Here is a 17,529-nt window from a genome sequence, read left to right on the forward strand (position 1 = left end):
TAATTCATTTTACAATATTTCCAAAAATTGCACAATTAAAATGCATTTATAGTTTGTATAATTTCTCATGTTTTACTGATTTATAGAAATACTAGTAAAATATTAATTAAAAACGAAATTAAGCATTTTGCACTTTAAATACCTAATCTATCGACCGTACTGTGAGACTTCATTAGCGAGCGCCCTCTGCTGAGTGTTTGAAAAAAATGTTTTTACGATATGACTTTGCTTTTCTTGTGAAGGTCTCTAGGCGGATGTTGTGGTCACCTGACCTTCCTTCCTCCTCGCGGTGCTTCCTATTTGCCATAGGCAAATCTAAATTTGATTACTACATTATGTCACTGATTTAAGGTGAGAAAAAAAAAAAAAGATAAGAGAATGTCTGCGAAGCCGACTTGCTTGATTGTTTTGAGCGCCTCTCCTCAAGGTGTGTTTGACAAGCTAGTCGTCGTTTAACTAGATATTTTCTTCTTTTTTTGTGTAATTTGTGTTTTGTTCACTGCTGTTAGGAGTGTCAGCAAAGTCTTTCCAGCAGTGCTTCAATCTTTGCTCCTCTGCGTTTAACCTCCAGACAGCCACGCCGGCGGTAAGTCTCCTTTTACTGGAGAAAGGAATCTGCTCAAAATAGACTCAAATATGCTAAACTACAATGTCATTGTAACCAATATTTACATTTTTTTTTTTTTTAGTTTTTAGCCTTCCTCTTATTCTCCTTAAAGAACCTCAATTAAAATGTATAAATGTAAATTTTACTAATTTAAAGTAGGTTTTTGATATTGAATTGAATCATTAAACAAAACATTGCAATCAACAAAATGACGTCCTCATTAAATAATATTTCCCCTGAAACTGCCCACATTTCACAATTTCTACTAGTGTATGCAAAACTTGCAAGTTCCATTGCTATGGCCTGTTGTATTCAAGGGGAAGCCAATAGATTTTGTTGGTGTGGATGACAGCACATCAAGATGGGTGCAGGACTTCAACATGAAACCTTATGCAACTCCTGCCAAACTCGAATCCATCGATGGTGAGAATCATTCACACTCAGTTATTTATGTTTTGCCTGGTGTGTCATGTCACCATGACCTTTTCTTTGTTTTTAAACAGGTGCTCGCTACCAGTCTCTGCTCATTCCCGACTGTCCGGGAGTGCCCAGCGACCTGGCACACAGTGGCTCACTGCACCGTATTCTCACACACTTCATCTCTCAGCAGAGTGAGTGGGACCGCTTGTCCAAATCTCCTGCAAGTAATTGTGTGCATGCTAGTTAGCGTTTGTGTGTGCAGAGCCCGTGTGTGCAGTCGGACAGGGCGTGTCAGCGCTGTGTTGCGCCACGGAGGGAAACAGGTGGATCTTCAACGGGTATAGTTTGACTGGGGTATGTTAGACACATAACGTTGGAAAGTTCCACCTCGGGCAGAGTTATTAAAAAACAAAAAATTGCAAACTGAATTTTTTTTTCAAGAATTGCATTCCGACAATTTCATGTCTAATACTGGCTCTATGTCGTTGCTGAAGCCGTCAGTGTTTGAACTGGTGCGAAGGCCGGACTTTGCCAACCTGCCTTTAATCGTGGAAGACTTTGTGAAGGACAGCGGTGGCTCATACACAGGTGAGCGCAAATTCATCAATGCTAATGTCTTGATTTTTCAAAACTTCCTCGATTGAATTCTGTTTTGCAGCGAGCCAAGAAGACGCTGTGCACGTCGTCGCCGACAGACACCTGATAACCGGACAGAACATGCAGTCCACCTGGCTTGCTGTCAACAATTTAATTCTGCTCTCTAGTGCCAAGTAAGATTAGCTGCGGCACATTTTAAACGTTCACAACACTGTACAGTTATATCTTGAGACCCTGGAGTTTAGTTTGTTTCATGACCAAACTCATCTCAAATCAATTGCATTAATTCAAGGTCTTGCTGTATCATAATTTAAGAATTAGATAACACCTTTCAAATGAGCCAGTCACTTTCACCTTGTGATTGCTGTTATGAACTCAAATCATCCTCACTAAACACACAGCTTAACTTCACAAGATTTATTATCAGTGATAACGCAGAAAACAAAGTTGTGTTTCTTTGTCACATTCACCCATTAATTAAATCCCTTCATCAGCTCAATGGAAGAGTTCATGTCAGTTGCACTTCCAAACCAAAAGGAACGAAACAGCAACTTGATTTTTTTTTTTTTTTTTGTGCAAGAAAATGAGAATATCAGATGACGAATCCACGTGCTGATAACTCAAAGGAGGTCATAGAAGTAGTCCAGACCCTGTCCCAGTTCCCATAAGGAGATGCCAGTACCTAGTTCTTTAGCCACTGCGATCCTCATTTGCACCGACTGGAAAAGTCATTTCAACATAGAACCATCAACACAGATTTGCAATGAAAATAACTGTCATTTTATTCATTAAAAACAAAATATTTTTAATGGGGTGCAGTTCAGTACCTTCAATGACGGATAGTACACCACATGTGTCACTCCATTGCTTCTGAAATGAAAACAGGGCAGATTAGTTCCAGCTGTCGTGATGGAAGTCAATCGTGAGTAAACAAAGAATGACATTATTATTACCTCTTGTAGTTGAAGAAATGCTCAGCATTAACGTCATCCCAGATGATTTTTGGCTTGTATTCACGCAAAATTTCTACGTACCTGTCAGAGGTCACACACTGGAGCGTAACAACTAAAGTACCAGTCATGCATAAAAGTAGAGCAGCAGTATGATACTCACCTCCCGCCAAGGATGGGCTCCGTTTGCTGGTTTGAGAAGTCCAGGCCGTACAAATTGAGTCCGAGCAGAATTTTGGATCGCCACTCTTTCTTGGGGTCCAGTTGGAGGACACAGTCTTTCACCCACAACACGGGGGAACTCGGGCCCGGTCTGATAGCAAACACCCGGCATGCATCAGCTCGGCTCATTTTCACAAATTGTCAACCTCTTCAAATAATTGCCAAAGTCATTTTGGTGCATTTTTTTGTTGTTTGCCTAAATCATCTCCTCATGATGCAAATGGTTCAATGTTTTGTGTTTCCTGAAAAATTGACTTAGGTGATTATTTTTAGGTGTCGGAATGTGATCATACACACTGACTAGAATTGAGCTCCTTTTATGTATTGTCACTACTTGGGCTCCACTGATTTATATTAGCTTTTTTAAATTTAGCAAAAATTGCTTGATTTTTTTTTTTTAACACATTAGCACATAACATAGGTAAACAACAAAGGTTAACACCCCCCCCCCACACACACACACACACAATTAAAATAATAATCAAAATCAACCCATATTTCAACAAACAAAGGATTGAAAAGGTCAAATGTTTTGCCCTGTAATTCTTTTTTTATTGTGAGGGTTATGAGACCCCCCAAAGTTATTTTTTGTTCATCACTCATCAGAATTTTATTGTGCTAAATACTGGAATCAACCTCGGACTCAATTCATATCTGTCAGGTCCTACAGGACTGTCTCAGAAAATTTGAATATTGTGATTAAGTCCATTTTTTCTGTAATGCAATTAAATAAACAAAAATGCTATACATTCTAGATTCATTACAAATCAACTGAAATATTGCAAGCCTTTTATTATTGCCGTTTATGGCTTACAGCTTAAGAAAACTCAAGTATCCTATCTCAAAATATTAGAATATTTCCTCAGACCAAGTAAAAAAAAAAAAAAAAAAAAGCCATTATCAGCAATATTAAAACAATAAAAGGCTTGCATTATTTCAGTTGATTTGTAATTAATCCACAATGTATGACATTTTTGCTTATTTAATTGCATTCCAGAAAATAATGGACTTTATCACAATATTTTAATTTTCTGAGACAGTCCTGTAGTCTTTCCACAATGCTGCACAAAACTTATGTTATGAAGCATCAGTATTGTGCAAAGGACGCGCTGCTTATTTTTTTTTTTTAGTTTTTGTTTTTCATTTAATAAATTGGCAAAAAATCTCCCTGAAAAAATTCTCATGTTGTCGTTATTGCTCTCGCCAGACATCTAGTTATCTCAATATATGAATGAATACTACTTTTGACTTTTAAGTATCAAGATCAGAGGGACATTTTTGAAGCAGTAGCAGTTGTATATTTGTCCTTACTTGCCACCATTGGAGTAGTCATACGTCATGAGGCTGAATCCATCCACTACAGGGGCGAGTTGCTCAAACTCCTCCCTGCCAAACATGCCGGGCTGCCCGGTGCTGATCAGGACAGAAATTCCCTCACGGTCAACATAGTCATCGCTGACATTGCAACTCGTCTCACTGGCTTCGCTCACCTGGTCACAGCAGGAGGAATGACGAGGATGCAATCTAATTGGCTAGCCTTCAGCGTTTCGCAGGTGTGTGTCACCAAGTGCACCAGTTCCCTGTTGGGGACACAATGCGTTTCATCCTCATAGGTTGGGGGCAGCGTTGGTGACATTCCAAGTTCCAAAGTCCTTGCGGATGATCAACCGCTGAGAAAACACAACTCACTTTCTTTTGTTGCCTGCCAGTTGGCTCCACATCTCCAAAGTGAAGCCATCGAATCCCTCTGACTGCGCACCGGACAAACAGATGTCCGAAATAATGCAATATGGACAAACGTATTATATCATCTGTCAATTACAAAATGGCTCCCAAAAAGGACTGAGCTCTAGTTTACCTTGGCAACCTTTACCAGCTCAATTCCCAGCTCCTCAATCTCATCTTCACTGGCCAGCACGCTCATGTATTCTTGATAGGACCAGCCGTCAAACAGCAACCTAGGCACTGACCACAAACAACATTGAGACTATTTGGAAAAACACACAACGAAGCCTCATCTACTCACCAATCTTGACTTTTTTGTTCGACTTGCGCACCGCTTTGACCCAGCCTGGAAAGACGCAAACATTTAATGGACTGAATGACTTTCAAACAGAAGAAGAGTGAGCAGTGTACCCGTGTCATGGTCGTGAAGCCCCGTGACCTCAAAGCGCTCATGCCCTCGCCGGCGAAGTTGAAGCCACACCGGAGACACTGTGGTCATTTTGGGGCCGAACAGCTTGGCGATGTCATAACCGTGGGAATTCCACTAGTGGAAATAAACAGAGTAGAACACACTTTTGGTGTGACATAGGCTGCAGTATTTTAATTATTTTTTCCCCCCATGGGGATTAACACAGGAAGGCTGCAACTGAGATTCAAACCAAGAACTGTGAGGCAGACATTCTACTCACCCAATATTACACCCAATTTCAGACATGTTTAAATATCCCTCATTATACTATTCTTCTCCAAACCCAAATTTAAAAAAATAATAAAATTATATACAAGTCTGATTTGACAGGCCGCTTAGAGTGCCTCAGTGTCCAGGTCATAGTACTGGTATTTGATTAACAGTTGAGAACAGAGTCAGATGTGGATTCAGCATATTCAGTAGACAACACTAGGTAATTCTTTGTGTCCAATTCGGAAGCCAAACATTTAATTGAAATTAACGTGTCTATTATTTTGTTCAACTCCACCACATTATACTGGGGCAACTTGTAATGTTTTGACTTCCATGTCGCGAAATTAATGCATTGCATATCACACCTCTCAGTATGATACATACTACATCCACAAATGTGTTTGTTTAGATATAATAAATATAATTGAGACTTACAGGTGTAACATAACCAAGCACTTCTCCTTTAAAAGTTTTCTGGATGTGAGCCCAATATCTCTTCTCCTCCTTCACGACGTCCTTCCAGTGAACGGCTGTTGCCACCAGTCCTCTCTCCGATACTGACTCTGATGCTGGGGATACCTCGACACCAAATAATAACACATAATACTCTTTAAAGGGTCTCCAAGTTCGGTCCTCGAGAGCCCCTATCCAGCCTGTTTCCCATGTCTCCGTCCTTCAGCACAGCTGAATCTAATGATCAGCTAATCAGCAATCTTTGCAGAAGCCTGATAACGATCCCGATCATGAATCAGGTGTGTTCGTGGAGAGAAACATGGAAAACAGGCTGGATAGGGGCTCTCGAGGACCGAACTTGGAGACCCCTGCTGTATAGGGACTGAGTGTTGCAGATGGTGAAGAAACGTTACTAGTAATTGGTCTGCTCCCACAAGCGTTTATAATTGCCTACATGAATAGTTAGAACTGTAAATATACTACAATGGTTTCCAAAACAGTTACCGGTAATGCAATTTTAAGACTAATTGGCGCCATCTTGAGGCATCTTAGAGTTATAGAAATATGATTTTAAAAGAAAACAACACAGGTAGGTTTTCAAGATTTATAAATAAATAAATAAAATATAGGTGACTTGTAATATAGACACCCCGGGTTTACGACGGTCTCGACGTAGGACACTTCGGGGTTACGTCCGTTGCTCGGCAACTTCACGGGCGAAAAGTTACTTTGTACACATTCGGGTTACGTCGGCGACGTAGGAAACTACTATCTACTACTCCTATAAACTGTGCAGTATTATATAAAAGTAAGCATTGCTCACCTCCTTTTCACGTTCAGCTTTCTGTGATCTCTTCAAGTCCGTTTTCGAGAGTGTACCACTGACAAAACAGCAGCAGCAGTAGCACACCACGACAACGAACACCAATAATGTCGCTCTCATTTCCAACAAAAAGTAAATATTACATTTGGTTGTGAAATAATTGGAGCTCGATCAGCTATGTTGGTTTACGACGCGAACAACGACAGTAACAGATCATTTCCGGCTTTATGTTCAAGTCGCGCTGATGGGCGAGCCAAAAAGCGAGCCGAACCTATTTGGATTACTAGGAATAAACAGCAATTAGGACGAATGATAACAATTAACAATCATAACTTGTCGTGAGGAGCTTGATTGACAACGTGCCTCTGCTGTGTCAACACAGCCACTTCCGCTAGTATACCTTTCAAAATAAAATCATTAGAGAACGTGTCCTCCACCTTTCGCCCCATAATCCAACAACGGGGTTGCATTTTTCCACCATTTTACCTTAAAGTTGTTAATTCTTAATAGGACACTCATTGTTTGATTTTATTTATTTATTTATTTATTTAGTTAGTTAGTTAGTTATTATTGTAACCCCATACACTATAATGATTTGTTCCGTCTTATTACATTCTGAATAATGTCAGCACATTTCCTACCATCATTACATTTTCAATAATGTAAGCATACAGCACAAGGTTTTCAAAATTGTGGGGAAAAAATCAAGCCGTTCTCCCCTCTGAATGCTCTGAAACCACAACCGTCAACTCAGCTGCCAACCACTTCTATGATATGGGGAAAATGGGTGCGATTTTGGTCTAGCTGGCATATTTCTTACACCCACACACCTCTTCATTAAGGATCTGGTGGCTGGAATAAATACCAGTTCAAAGCTCCAGTCCACACACTGGCTGTCAAGTCGGAACCCTGTGGTCTTTCTCTGTGTGACTTGCATGCACTGACAGCAACAACGTAGCGCTCTAAAGAGGTCACACCAGCAGATTATCCAAAGGGCAGATGCTTTTCGAGGTATGCATAGCTTCTGATAGCAAGGTAGCTAACTGCGGTTGTGAGGCAGATGAGCGCTGATGTGAAAAGCCGCAATCCCCATTCAAGGGATACTTGACTCATTGAGCCATTATCAGCAGTAAAATGTTAATATTTTTGTCCAAAATAAATTTTAGAATTTTATTATTTTTCACTTAATACCTTTAAAAACACATTTTCCCACTTGGTGTCGACTGAAGATGACATAACCATGCTGAAATGGGGAACGACCAATCACGGCTCACCTGTGTTCTGGGTTTGGTCAGCAAACTGAGACATTATATATATATATATATATATATATATATATATATATATATATATATATATATATATATATATATGTATATGTGTGTATATGTATATTTATATATGTGTGTATATGTATGTGTGTGCGTAATGTTTTCCCATGTAGTGTGTGTAGTGTAAGAGTTGCCAACATAGTGTCAGTTTGAGCTGTCAAGGTGTGTCATTTCTTTTTCTTTTTTCTTTTTTTTTTTCTAAAAGAGCTCAGAATTGTTCATTCGGTAGTCTTACCGATTCAACGTCTTATCATCATTGCTCTTTTTTTTATTTATTTATTTATTTATTTTTATTTATTTTTATTTTTTGTGTGTGTGTGCGTGCGTTTGCGTGTGTGCGTTTGCGTGCGTGCGTTTACGTGCGTGCGTTTGTGCGCGTGCGTGCGTGTGCGTGCAAATACGTATAAATTTATACTCATTAATTCACCTAAAGCCTTATAAATATCCCATTACCCTTCGCCTTAACCAGGTACTTCAGAATCTTGCCAGAGTCGTGAGGTTTAAATGGTCAGGAGACCAGAGAAAAGGTCAGAAAAAAATAAAGAGAAAAGAAAGATAAATCAAAGTGAAATCCAGCACCGACCAAACACTTCCTGATTCCATGATTACAAAATCAAAGTCTTACGCCAACCCCGGAAGCCTCTAAATTCCGGCAAATTTAGCGAGATCTCAAGAGACCAGAGGAAAAACTAAAGAGAGGAAGGAGGGAAGGATCGATAAGGCAGAGTGAGATCCATAGAAGCCAGTACATCCAATCCATCAAAGTGAAATCCAGCACCAACAAAACCCCTCCTGCGTGGTTACAAAACCAGAGTCTTATGCCAACCCCAGAAACCTCAAATTTCCAATAAATTGAGATCTCAAGAGACCAGAGGAAAAACTAAAGAGAGGAAGGAGGGAAGGATCGATAAGGCAGAGTGAGATCCATAGAAGCCAGTACATCCAATCCATCAAAGTGAAATCCAGCACCAACAAAACCCCTCCTGCGTGGTTACAAAACCAGAGTCTTATGCCAACCCCAGAAACCTCAAACTTCCAATAAATTGAGATCTCAAGTGACCAGAGGAAAAACTAAAGAGAGGAAGGAGGGAAGGATAGATAAAGCAAAGTGAGATCCACAGACACCAAAGTGTGTCATTTCTGATAACAATCAAGTGAAACACGTACATTGTTGCCAACCAGCATTTTTCTGGTTTGTACCGGTGGTATCATTCTGCTAAGAAAACGTTCTGTTAGCTCTCCAACAGCACAGTCCCGACAGAGCCACACTATGTTAAATATAAATAGTGATGAAACATTACTGAAAATTTCAAGTCATTACTAGAACTATTCGTCAACTTTAAAGGCCACTATACTCGTGTATTGGTCATGTCGAAACTTGGCAAGGGCTTTATTTTTAGCAGACGCAAATTACAGCAATTAAATGAGCTATCTTGCTTTGTGTATATCTGAGCACCTTTCTTGCTTATCAGTTAGTATTTGCAAAGTACCCTCAAGCTCTCTGTATGCCCTCCATTATATGAAGTATATTGGTCTTGTTTAGAGGCTCATGTATCGCAGCTGTTGGAAACAAGGTCTGATGTTATTTGACATGATTCTTGATACAGGTATGATTTGTGTTGAGTTACATTTGCTGTTCATCCTGACATACACGATGGTTGGACAATTACAAATATGACAATCCACAATTATTGCTTTTCATTTGTGATAATTCACCATACAACTGAGTTTCCGTTCCACCGTGTAACTTAGAGCAAGTAGATCTGAATGTATCATAAATCAGCACTAATATAATTCACAAATAATATAGAACTTTTTTTCACAAAGTTTGAAAAAAAAAAAAGTCAAGTTCAAGTTACTGTTGAGTTAATTTGTAAAACCTTTAATGGATAATATATTTTATTGTTTTTGATAGTGGCACTCAATTATTCGCATCACAAGACAAAGAAAAAACCCACAAGTATGCTAATAAGCATAAACAAGGAACAAGTCTGGCATGATTTACAGCATTGTTATAGTTGTAGTGACTTAATGAACGGCTGACAATGCTGAGGCTTTTTCCGGGAACAGACAGACTTGTATTTTCACATTGAGTGCGGTGTTTGTGTTTGTGTGTGTGTCATTTGTGTGTGTCATTTTGTTCCCCCATCTATGGATGGCTCACAGAGAGAGGGAAGCAATGCCAATTTAGTCCGTCGCGATCAAAATTTGATTTATGGCCTCATTCGCTTTGATGTCCTTTGATGTCCTTTGATGACGTAGGATGAAACGATAAAAAGAAGGAGATTATATATGACCGCTTTTGCTAAAAATGTAAGAAGCGACGTGGTAGGCCGATATGATTAATCCCAAGAGAGAGGAATTGGGGTGCCCTTTTGAAAGGTGCTAAGGAGTACACGATATTTTAAAAGGAGATATGGCTTTCCTCTTTTTGACCGCGTCTGTTTTTCTCATATTGACAGAAAGACGAGGTGAGATTTAAAAGCGATAGAAAAACAAAAAATAGGTGGGGGGTGACGATTGTTTTATGACTTTAGAAGAATGTGTGTGGGCGAAGCGGATGGCTTTCTTTTTTTTTTTTTCCTTCCAGATGTTGTTAAAAAAAACATACGCGCGCGCACACATACACAGACCTAATAACAGAGTTATATTGGAATAAGATGTATGAATAAAAGAATGAAAAAGAATGACGAAGGGTCGACTCTTTCTTTTTTTTTAAAAAAAGAAAAAAATATGTAGGAGGAGATAGATGAAGACTCAATTGGTGGATGGATGGATGGATGGATGGATGGATGGATGGATGGATGGATGGATGGATGAATGACGGAAAGATCAGTGAATGATGACTCAATTGGTAAATAGATGATGGATGGATGGATGGATGGATAAATCATCAGTGGATGAATAAGATGATGAAGGGATGGATGTATCATAGGTTTCACTTCTTTCTGTCCCCTTTCATTTCTTTTTCAAAGAATTAAATACAAATTTTGAATTTATTTGGATTGAATTGAAAATATGGATGGCTGTTTCTTCACTTGTCTGTGATGGCAATTGTGACGGTCTGAGAACAGATGGTGAGAGGAAAGGAGCCACTACCCTCGTCATGAATCCCAGGAGAGAAGTAAGGGAAGATTCTCTCAGTGAACTTGTCTTTAAACACAAAAATAGTCTTTGAATCTTCAGCGTTTATGAACGCCACCTTCCCCTTGTTGTAGTCCAGTTCCACCGTAATCCTGTCGGCCTTCTGCTTCCAGTCCAGTCTCGTGCGAGGCGAAGTCTGAGCCCACAGGACGTCCCCTATAATCCCTCCAATAATCCAGACCCCTTCGGACGGCTTGAGGGCCATGGCCCCCTTTCTATGGATGGACTCCCGGACCACACCGATGTACCAGTCTTTTCCCCGGCTTACGTCCACCGTCCAGCTGTGTTTGCCGGACACGAAGCCGCCCGCTCCCAGCACGCACACTCCACCCGTGCAACGTTCTGGGTTGTCCGGGAGTTTCCGCTGGCTGCTGTACTGCACGCAGCTCAACTCCTCAGACAGCTCCAAATTGGCCTGGGCCGTGTTTGGGTCCAACACGATGGGGACTGGAAGAATGTTGAGAGAGGGTTTTGAAAGGAACTTTTTAGCTATTGTACCATTTTTTTTCTCAAGTCTTAGGAAGAGGATTAGGGCCAGTGAAGAGAGGAAAAAAATTTTTGCCAGGATTCTCACTTTATTCTCAGAATTCTCTCAAGTCAGACTTTATTAGTTCTACTAATATTCTCACTTTAAAGTCAGAATTCTGAGATTAAAGTGAGAATTCTCACTTTAAGTCAGAATTCAGAGATTAAAGTGAGAATTCTCACTTTAAAGTGAGATTAAAGTCAGAACTCTGACTTTATTAGTTCTACTATTATTCTCACTTTAAAGTCAGAATTCTGAGAATGAAGTCAGAATCCGGACTTTAATTAAAGTGAGAATTCTCACTTTAAAGTCAGAATTGTGAGAATAAAGTCACAATCCTGGCTTTAAAGTAGGAATTCTCACTTTAAAGTCAGAATTCTGACATTAAAATGAAAATTCTGAGAATAAAGTGAGAATCCTGCCAAACATTGTTTTCCCCTCTTCACTGGCCCTAATCCTCTTCCGTAAAAGTCCCTATTTTGTCGACTCACCATATTTAACGAGGCGCTCCATCTTCTTCCAAACTTGAAATTTAAGTGACGCCTGATGTGTGGCACAGTTGATCAGGATGTCTCGGATTATTTCCGGTTCTTTGATATTGCATTTGAGCCTGCATTGAAGAGCGGGGGGAAATCACATAAATGGTGCAAGCACTGTTGTGTAACACGGGTTGGGCACTTGCACACACTCACTTCTTCTTGGTGTCTTTGTAGTCCTACCGGGTAAAGACGACACATTTAAAACTGTGATTAAGACTTTTGAAGAAGAAAGCTTCAGTGTGTTTGCGCGTACCACCAAAAAGGATATATCATCTCCTTTTAGTCTTCTCTCGATGTCCCTGATGATTGACGTGAGGCTCTTGATCTGCTTCTCAATAGAATCCAGCTTGATGCTCATCACTTTGACCTTCACTTCCACTTCCTGCGCCAGCACCTGAAGTCTGGAGTTTTCCTCCTCAAAAAGGAACGCGTGCAACTTCTGGAACTCCTCCCTGATGGTTCGGGTGTTTTCATCCGCTTGCCTCTGTAATGTGACCGCAGCCAAAGTGTGAACATGTCAGTGTGTGCGTGTATTTGTGTGTGTGCGTGTGGTCTAACTGTCACCTGTATAAATGTCCTGGTTCTTTCCCAGCTCTCCCTTGTCTTGTTTAGAGTCTGTAGCTTCTTCCTCAAAGACTCCAGCCTGCCTGCAATGTCTTCCTGACATGTTCACATTAACATGGAAATGTCAACCTCTCATTAGCTACGGTTAAATACATTCACAAAATGTTAGCAATTAACAGTTTTCAAGTGACGCAATCGCACCTCGCTATGCTCACTTTTCACGGTCTCATAATTTTAAAATCATAAACAGAGGTGGCAAATCCAGTTCCAGAAAGTAAAAAGTAAAAACCCTGCCACAATTTGGCTTTGGCCCCTGATGCTAGCTAGCGAGCTAGCTAGCTCCCTAGCAGGTAAACGAGCACCATGGTGGCTAGCTAGCTAGCACCTGTTGGTAAAGATAAACTGTGCCAGGGTTTTTACTTTCTGGACCTGGATTTGCCACCTCAGATTGTAAATATGAACTATTTATTGCAGTTTTCTCTGTATCGTGACATTTTTTTGGGGGGAGCCCGGCCAACATTTTTTTTAATGCCAATATTTAGCAGAATAACATTCAGATAACTGATTAATTGTCCGATTAAAATTATATATTGACTAAAACAACACAACAAACACAAAGATATGTTCAGGTAGAACATTTGAATATTTTACAATACTGTACGTTGTCCTTATTTGTTTTAACTTTAACAAAGATTAAAAAAAAAAAAATACATCAGTAAAAAAAGTACATCATACAAAGTTTTTCTTCACATAACTGCGGATTATCATCTGTCGCGAGGGATTTTGGAACATAATCCCCGCGCTAAACGAGAGACAGTTATCAGGATGAACCTAAAATGCCCTAGAATCTTTTAAAGGTAAATATGAATTCACTAAAAAAAAATGTAATGTACGCACAACTAACTGTTTTCAATACTTTTTGCATAACATGCTGTTCAGAAAAATTCACAGATGGTGTGTGATCCATGATTCAGAATTATGAAAAAGACTATGTTGGTATTTAAACATGTTTACAAATTCTCATTGAATTGATAATTTTTTCATCCCTAACATTTTGTGAATAGTGAATTTTGTGAATACAATAGTGTTAGTCAGCTATAGTAACTTCACATTTCTATTTTGTACCTTCTTCTGCTTGGCAGCCTCATCCAGTGGACAGCACTCGTGGATTTTGTGCCGTTTTGCCATTTGGCACACCAGACAAATGGGCTCCTCGTCGTTCTGACAATAAACGCTGAGCTTCTCTTCGTGAAGCTTGCAACGGTTCGGACTCATCTTTTCCGCATGGTACTTGTCCGCCGCTATCTTCAGAGCCAAATTGATGGGGGGCCTTTTGGGAATGGACACGACCTGACACACCGGACACTCTCGACATCCTTTCCATTCCCAGAACTGCTGCAGGCAAACTTTGCAAACGTTATGTCCACACTGGAGGAGAACAGGAAAGCAGTAGATGTCCGTACACTGAGGACAAATGAGGTCCTCTCTGGAGAGGACGCTGTGTGTTGCCATTACCTTGAAGCGGGACGACCAGCATGAGTCAAATGTTGCTCCTGGCTGCTTTTCAGGTAGACTAAGCGCTCACGTTTCATTTCACATACACGACTCCCATCACTTTCAGTACTGGCAAACTTGTCAAACTGGTTCAATGCACTGTCACTTGTACTCTGGCGTGACGACCGGGGCCTCTCCCCACCGGGCTCGGTGTTCTGGTGTTCCGCCTTCTCCCCTGGTGCTTCCTCCTCTGCTTCCCCCCTCCCGCCGCTGTGCAAATCTCGCGCGGCTGGAGGTGGGGTGGGCACATCTTCCCTCTCTGCGCTGCTGCCCGGTGCCGGTTTCCGGGGGGGGTGGGGGGTTCTCGCGGGGGGCCGGGTTCGCGGGGGGGGGGGTGGCGGCCGTCGGGGGGGGGCGGCTTGTTTGGGGGGGGGGTGGAGGTATGGGTGGGTGGGGGGTTGGGTGCTGGGGGTCGGGGTGTGTTCGGGGGTTTGGGGGTCGGGGGTGGTGGGGCCTGGGTCGTGGTGGATGGCGGGTTTGGGTGGGGTGCGGGGGGGTCGTGGGGGGATGGGGGCTGGGGACCGGTGGGGCGCTGTGGGGGCCCGCTGGGCCTCGTTCTGCGGCCTTGGGCTCGGGGGTGTGGGCCGGGGCTGGGGCGGGGGTGTTCCGGGTGTCTGGGTCGGCTCGCCGACCGGTGTCCGCTCGGGTGGCTTGGGGGTGGCCTTGGTGCTGCCGCGGCCTGGGGATTCCGGGGGGGGGGGGGGGTGCTCGCTTTGCTGGACCGCGGTTGACGGCTTCTTTCTTTGGTGGTGGTCCTTATGCATGCCAGATCCATCGCACCAGCATCTACTGAAACTCAAACAGAAGTTGCCTCTCCCTCCCACAGCCCCTTGAATCAGTGGGTGCTGGTGTCTGTGGATCTCACTTTGCTTTATCTATCCTTCCCTCCTTCCTCTCTTTAGTTTTTCCTCTGGTCACTTGAGATCTCAATTTATTGGAAGTTTGAGGTTTCTGGGGTTGGCATAAGACTCCGGTTTTGTAACCACGCAGGAGGGGTCTTGTTGGTGCTGGACTTCACTTTGATGGATTGGATGTACTGGCTTCTATTGATCTCACTCTGCCTTATCGATCCTTCCCTCCTTCCTCTCTTTAGTTTTTCCTCTGGGCTCTTGAGATCTCGCTAAATTTGCTGGAATTTAGAGGCTTCCGGGGTTGGCGTAAGACTTTGATTTTGTAATCATGGGGAAGGCAGGAAGTGTTTGGTCGGTGCTGGATGTCACTTTGATTTACCTTTCTTTTCTCTTTATTTCTTTTTTTTTCTGACCTTTTCTCTGGTCTCCTGACCATTTAAATCTCACGACTCTGGCAAGATTCTGAAGTACCTGGTTAAGGCGAAGGGTAATGGGATATTTATAAGGTTTTAGGTGAATGAATGAGTATAAATTTATAAGTATTTGCACGCACGCACACGCACGCACGCAAACGCACGCAAACGCACACACGCAAACGCACGCACGCACGCAAACGCACGCACGCAAACGCACGCACACATACACACACACAAAAAAAAAAAAAAAAAAAAAAAAAAAAAAGAAAAGAGCAATGATGACAAGACGTTGAATCGGTAAGACTACCGAATGAACAATTCTGAGCTTCCTTTGCGTAGTGTTATCTTATCTTAAAAAAAAAAAAAAACTGGTTCAATGCAAGCTGAGTTGAAGGACGTGTAGGTGCTGCTTGTGAACAACGGCTTCTAGCTAGAACAAAAATACACTGAAATCAATTACGTCAGGGTTATTTGGCAGCAAATGACAAAAAAACGTACAGTGTTTCACAATTTAAAAGATAAATACACAACTAACTACAATTTTAAAAAACAACATATATCTTAAACATAAGAAATGGTAACCTCTCGCTTTTTCAAACTTAGAGCTATAAGAAGCAAACAAATGAGCACCTGTCAATCAAAACTGGCACTGATGGAAATAAAAACTTTTCATGGGTAACTTTTGGGAAATTTACTATAGTGCACAAACTTTCAGCAAAATAATGGGTTGGCCTCCATCCATCCATCCATTTTCTTGACCGCTTATTCCTCACAAGGGTCGCGGGGGCTGCTGGCGCCTATCTCAGCTGGCTCTGGGCAGTAGGCGGGGGACACCCTGGACTGGTTGCCAACCAATCGCAGGGCACACGGAGACGAACAACCATCCACACATGGGTTGGCCTGTAAAGTGAAAATTAAATACAATATAGAAACAATATTTTTGCCTAAACTTGTGTATTATGTGTGGTTATTGTAGGCATCATATGAAAATGTGAGTTAACAATCCTGGTTGTTTGTTTTTATCATATGTCAAAAATGTCATGAAATCGGTTTGTGACAGTTCTTGAAGATGTGTGGTGACTTCCCTCACCTTGTCCGAGTTAATCTGATTTTTCCACCTCTATTTTCTAAAAACCTTTAACAGATATGTATTTGAGTAAAATTTAGGAATTATTGTAGTCATTAAATAGAATATTTTATATTCAAAGAATGTTCTAAGAGCTTTGATCCTTGACTAAAACTTTTCTCTTGTAAAATACAAATGTTGAATGAATAAAAGAGCAAAACTGGCTCAGTGTCAAGCAGGCGAAAGTTTTTTTTGTGTTTTATTAAATAATTCAGTTTTACAAGTTAGTGTTATTTTTGAAATACTGAAGTGTGATTAAGACACATTTTCCTGGACTTGTAACACTATAATACACTAGAAGTCTTCCAGAAGGCATGTTGCCAACATTTCATTCTGGGGAGTCGAGATTAATTAAAAAAAAATAAAAATAAAAAAAATCCCCTCTTAGAGGTGATGTGTTTTTCCCGAATAAAGTTGAAACCACAATGACTCAGGTGTAACACATGAACATAAACTATATTTAACTGATGAGTTCCATTTTCTAGATTTTTTTTTCCCATTTGTATTTTATTTGTAGTAGCGGCACGGCGGATGAGTGGTTAGCACGTCTGCCTCCCAGTACTGAGGACGCAAGATCGAGTCCAGTCTCCGGCCTTCCTGGGTGGAGTTTGTATGTTCTCCCCGTGCCTGCGCGGGTCTTTTCCGGGTACTCCGGTCTCCTCCCACATTCCAAAGAAATGCATGGCAGGTTAATTGGGCGCTCCGAATTGTCCCTAGGTGTGCTTGTGAGTCTGGATGGTTGTTTGTCTCTGTGTGCCCTGCGATTGGCTGGCAACCAGTTCAGGGTGTACTGCCCCAAGCCACCTGAGATAGGCTCCAGCACCCCTGCGACCCTTGTGAAGAGCAAGCGGTTAAGAAAATGGATGGATGGATGGATTTTAACATGTGTAACTATAACACTATATGGATTATTTGCTGTTATTGTGCTTTTTTTCTTCTTCTTCTGTTTTATTCTGATAAATAAATTAATAGTGGCAGTCAAAACAATTGGTACGATTA

At 41.4% G+C, this 17,529-nt stretch overlaps 3 protein-coding genes and 1 long non-coding RNA gene across 4 annotated transcripts; 2 read left to right on the forward strand and 2 right to left on the reverse strand.

The window, feature by feature from the left end:
- The first annotated feature begins 262 nt into the window (after nt 1–262).
- gatd1 (glutamine amidotransferase class 1 domain containing 1) lies at nt 263–3,941 on the forward strand. The gene is made up of 7 exons (XM_077516731.1): nt 263–427; nt 510–586; nt 925–1,030; nt 1,111–1,218; nt 1,290–1,381; nt 1,522–1,615; nt 1,686–3,941. The coding sequence occupies exons 1-7, from the start codon at nt 379–381 to the stop codon at nt 1,799–1,801; spliced, it is 642 nt and encodes a 213-aa protein (XP_077372857.1). The 5' UTR covers nt 263–378; the 3' UTR covers nt 1,802–3,941.
- On the reverse strand, nt 2,027–6,875 carry chid1 (chitinase domain containing 1). The gene is made up of 12 exons (XM_077516729.1): nt 6,480–6,875; nt 5,639–5,782; nt 4,933–5,065; nt 4,823–4,867; nt 4,655–4,761; nt 4,486–4,547; nt 4,287–4,376; nt 4,108–4,209; nt 2,738–2,887; nt 2,578–2,658; nt 2,452–2,494; nt 2,027–2,343 (listed from the first exon to the last, which is right to left on the reverse strand). The coding sequence occupies exons 1-12, from the start codon at nt 6,597–6,599 to the stop codon at nt 2,245–2,247; spliced, it is 1,176 nt and encodes a 391-aa protein (XP_077372855.1). The 5' UTR covers nt 6,600–6,875; the 3' UTR covers nt 2,027–2,244.
- Nucleotides 6,876–9,676: 2,801 nt separating this feature from the next.
- Nucleotides 9,677–14,174, reverse strand: LOC144016074 (zinc-binding protein A33-like). Its single transcript, XM_077516736.1, has 6 exons — nt 13,709–14,174; nt 12,584–12,679; nt 12,273–12,503; nt 12,173–12,195; nt 11,972–12,090; nt 9,677–11,401 (listed from the first exon to the last, which is right to left on the reverse strand). Exons 1-6 carry the CDS (start codon nt 14,093–14,095, stop codon nt 10,845–10,847), a joined length of 1,413 nt encoding a protein of 470 aa, XP_077372862.1. The 5' UTR covers nt 14,096–14,174; the 3' UTR covers nt 9,677–10,844.
- Nucleotides 12,099–14,182, forward strand: LOC144016075 (uncharacterized). The gene is made up of 3 exons (XR_013282838.1): nt 12,099–12,477; nt 13,726–13,870; nt 13,974–14,182. It is a non-coding gene; the product is annotated as an uncharacterized LOC144016075 (long non-coding RNA).
- The last annotated feature ends 3,347 nt before the right edge of the window (nt 14,183–17,529 follow it).

This window comes from Festucalex cinctus, chromosome 3 (assembly GCF_051991245.1).
Source record: "Festucalex cinctus isolate MCC-2025b chromosome 3, RoL_Fcin_1.0, whole genome shotgun sequence".
NCBI classification, from domain to species: Eukaryota; Metazoa; Chordata; class Actinopteri; order Syngnathiformes; family Syngnathidae; genus Festucalex; species Festucalex cinctus.

Bases quoted from the DNA above. Each gene is read 5' to 3' on its own strand.
- chid1 (XM_077516729.1), bottom strand. From the start codon at position 6,599: ATGAGAGCGACATTATTGGTGTTCGTTGTCGTGGTGTGCTACTGCTGC. The intron at 4,868-4,932 runs GTACACTGCTCA...GCGTCTTTCCAG, and splicing joins GCTTCACGACCATGACACGG to GCTGGGTCAAAGCGGTGCGC. The intron at 2,888-4,107 runs GTAAGGACAAAT...GTTTGCTATCAG, and splicing joins GACTACTCCAATGGTGGCAA to ACCGGGCCCGAGTTCCCCCG.
- gatd1 (XM_077516731.1), top strand. From the start codon at position 379: ATGTCTGCGAAGCCGACTTGCTTGATTGTTTTGAGCGCCTCTCCTCAA. The intron at 587-924 runs GTAAGTCTCCTT...GTTGTATTCAAG, and splicing joins TCCAGACAGCCACGCCGGCG to GGGAAGCCAATAGATTTTGT. The intron at 1,031-1,110 runs GTGAGAATCATT...GTTTTTAAACAG, and splicing joins CAAACTCGAATCCATCGATG to GTGCTCGCTACCAGTCTCTG.
- LOC144016074 (XM_077516736.1), bottom strand. From the start codon at position 14,095: ATGGCAACACACAGCGTCCTCTCCAGAGAGGACCTCATTTGTCCTCAG. The intron at 12,091-12,172 runs GTGAGTGTGTGC...TCTTCAATGCAG, and splicing joins TACAAAGACACCAAGAAGAA to GCTCAAATGCAATATCAAAG. The intron at 11,402-11,971 runs GTGAGTCGACAA...ACATTCTTCCAG, and splicing joins GGAGCGCCTCGTTAAATATG to TCCCCATCGTGTTGGACCCA.